The sequence below is a fragment of the Diaphorina citri genome, unplaced genomic scaffold (assembly GCF_000475195.1).
Source record: "Diaphorina citri unplaced genomic scaffold, Diaci psyllid genome assembly version 1.1 scaffold15566, whole genome shotgun sequence".
NCBI classification, from domain to species: Eukaryota; Metazoa; Arthropoda; class Insecta; order Hemiptera; family Psyllidae; genus Diaphorina; species Diaphorina citri.
The window spans coordinates 1-1,157 of record NW_007392929.1 but is presented as its reverse complement, the minus strand read 5'-3'; the positions used below and the strand labels follow the sequence as shown (position 1 = coordinate 1,157).

The 1,157-nt window shown below is 40.5% G+C and overlaps 1 protein-coding gene across 1 annotated transcript; it reads right to left on the bottom strand.

Annotated features, from left to right (window-relative positions):
* Window positions 1-169: 169 nt before the first annotated feature.
* On the bottom strand, window positions 170-1,126 carry LOC108254175 (putative uncharacterized protein DDB_G0285119; the record flags this gene model as incomplete). The annotated part of the gene is made up of 1 exon (XM_017449169.1): window positions 170-1,126. A coding segment is annotated over exon 1 (957 nt), but the record flags the coding sequence as incomplete, so codon positions are not given.
* Window positions 1,127-1,157: the final 31 nt, after the last annotated feature.

The following is a 1,157-nucleotide window of genomic DNA, read 5'->3' as shown; positions in this document are numbered from 1 at the left end:
CGACATGTTCTCTTTGATTTGAATTCGAGTTGTTTTGAGAACTAAATTCGAGGGTTGTTCCATCTCTCCTTGAATTGTCTACAGGCAAGTTTAATCTATTGGGTAGCTCATTATTCCGCACAAGGTCAATATCGTTTTTTGCTCTATTGAAACCATTTTGAAAGCTTGCGTCGTTCGGATTATATTGTTCTTCCTGTGGATACTGTTGTTTTGGTTGTTCTGGGATCATGGTATACTGTGACGTCAGATGTGCGCTTGTTTGCTGTTGAATGTTGGAGTTTTGACCAGAGGTGCCAACGTTTGTCACCGGCAAGCTTCCTGAGATGTTTGAGTTTCGATTGATAAGACTCTGTTGACTTTTCCTTAGATTTACATGAGAGCTATGCATGGTGTTAACATCCCCAGCGTGTCTCGCGCCAGAATGGAAAGTGTTTGATTTCATCTGATCAGTATGATTTCTATCCATTTGTCTATTTAGACTATCAGATGGTTGAGCGTTGTGGATATTTCTCATGTGAAGCAGTTCACCATACCGTGTTGGGTCGTTCTGTATGGCTATTTCTTCGGCATTTGGATATTGTCGAAGGGTATTTGGAAATGAACTGAGGTCAACCTTTGGAGTAGTGCTGCCAGCGGAAGGACCATTGTAAGGATTGTACTCGTTGGAATTACCGGATCTCACGATGTTTTGTGTGTTTCGGAAATTTGAGAGAGGGTTTTGGTTTTGTCTGGAGAGCGTGTTTCTTTTAGCCATGACATCGGACAGTGCCCTTGGTAAACCATTATTGCCCATGTGAGGATTAGTGTACCCATTTTCATTCGAATAACCACTAAGCCCATAGGTTTGAGCCATGTTTTGAAAGTCGTATAGGACATGCCCTGATATGTTTCTGTTGTTTGCATCATGTTGAACAAATTCTCGATGTATCGAACTTTCATTGTAAGCGTTAGGAAATGAATTCATTGGATTTTCCCTTTGTTGCATTGCATAAGAAGTTATGTTTTGGGGAGTATCAACTTGACTCGTATTGTTTCTGAAGACACGCTCAGTTTTCTCATTATCTGCAAAATATCCAGCTCCATGATTAGCAAGATGGTTGCTTTGAATGTTTTGCTGATTTGGCATTGGGTTATAATCTCCGTGATTGTTTTCATTG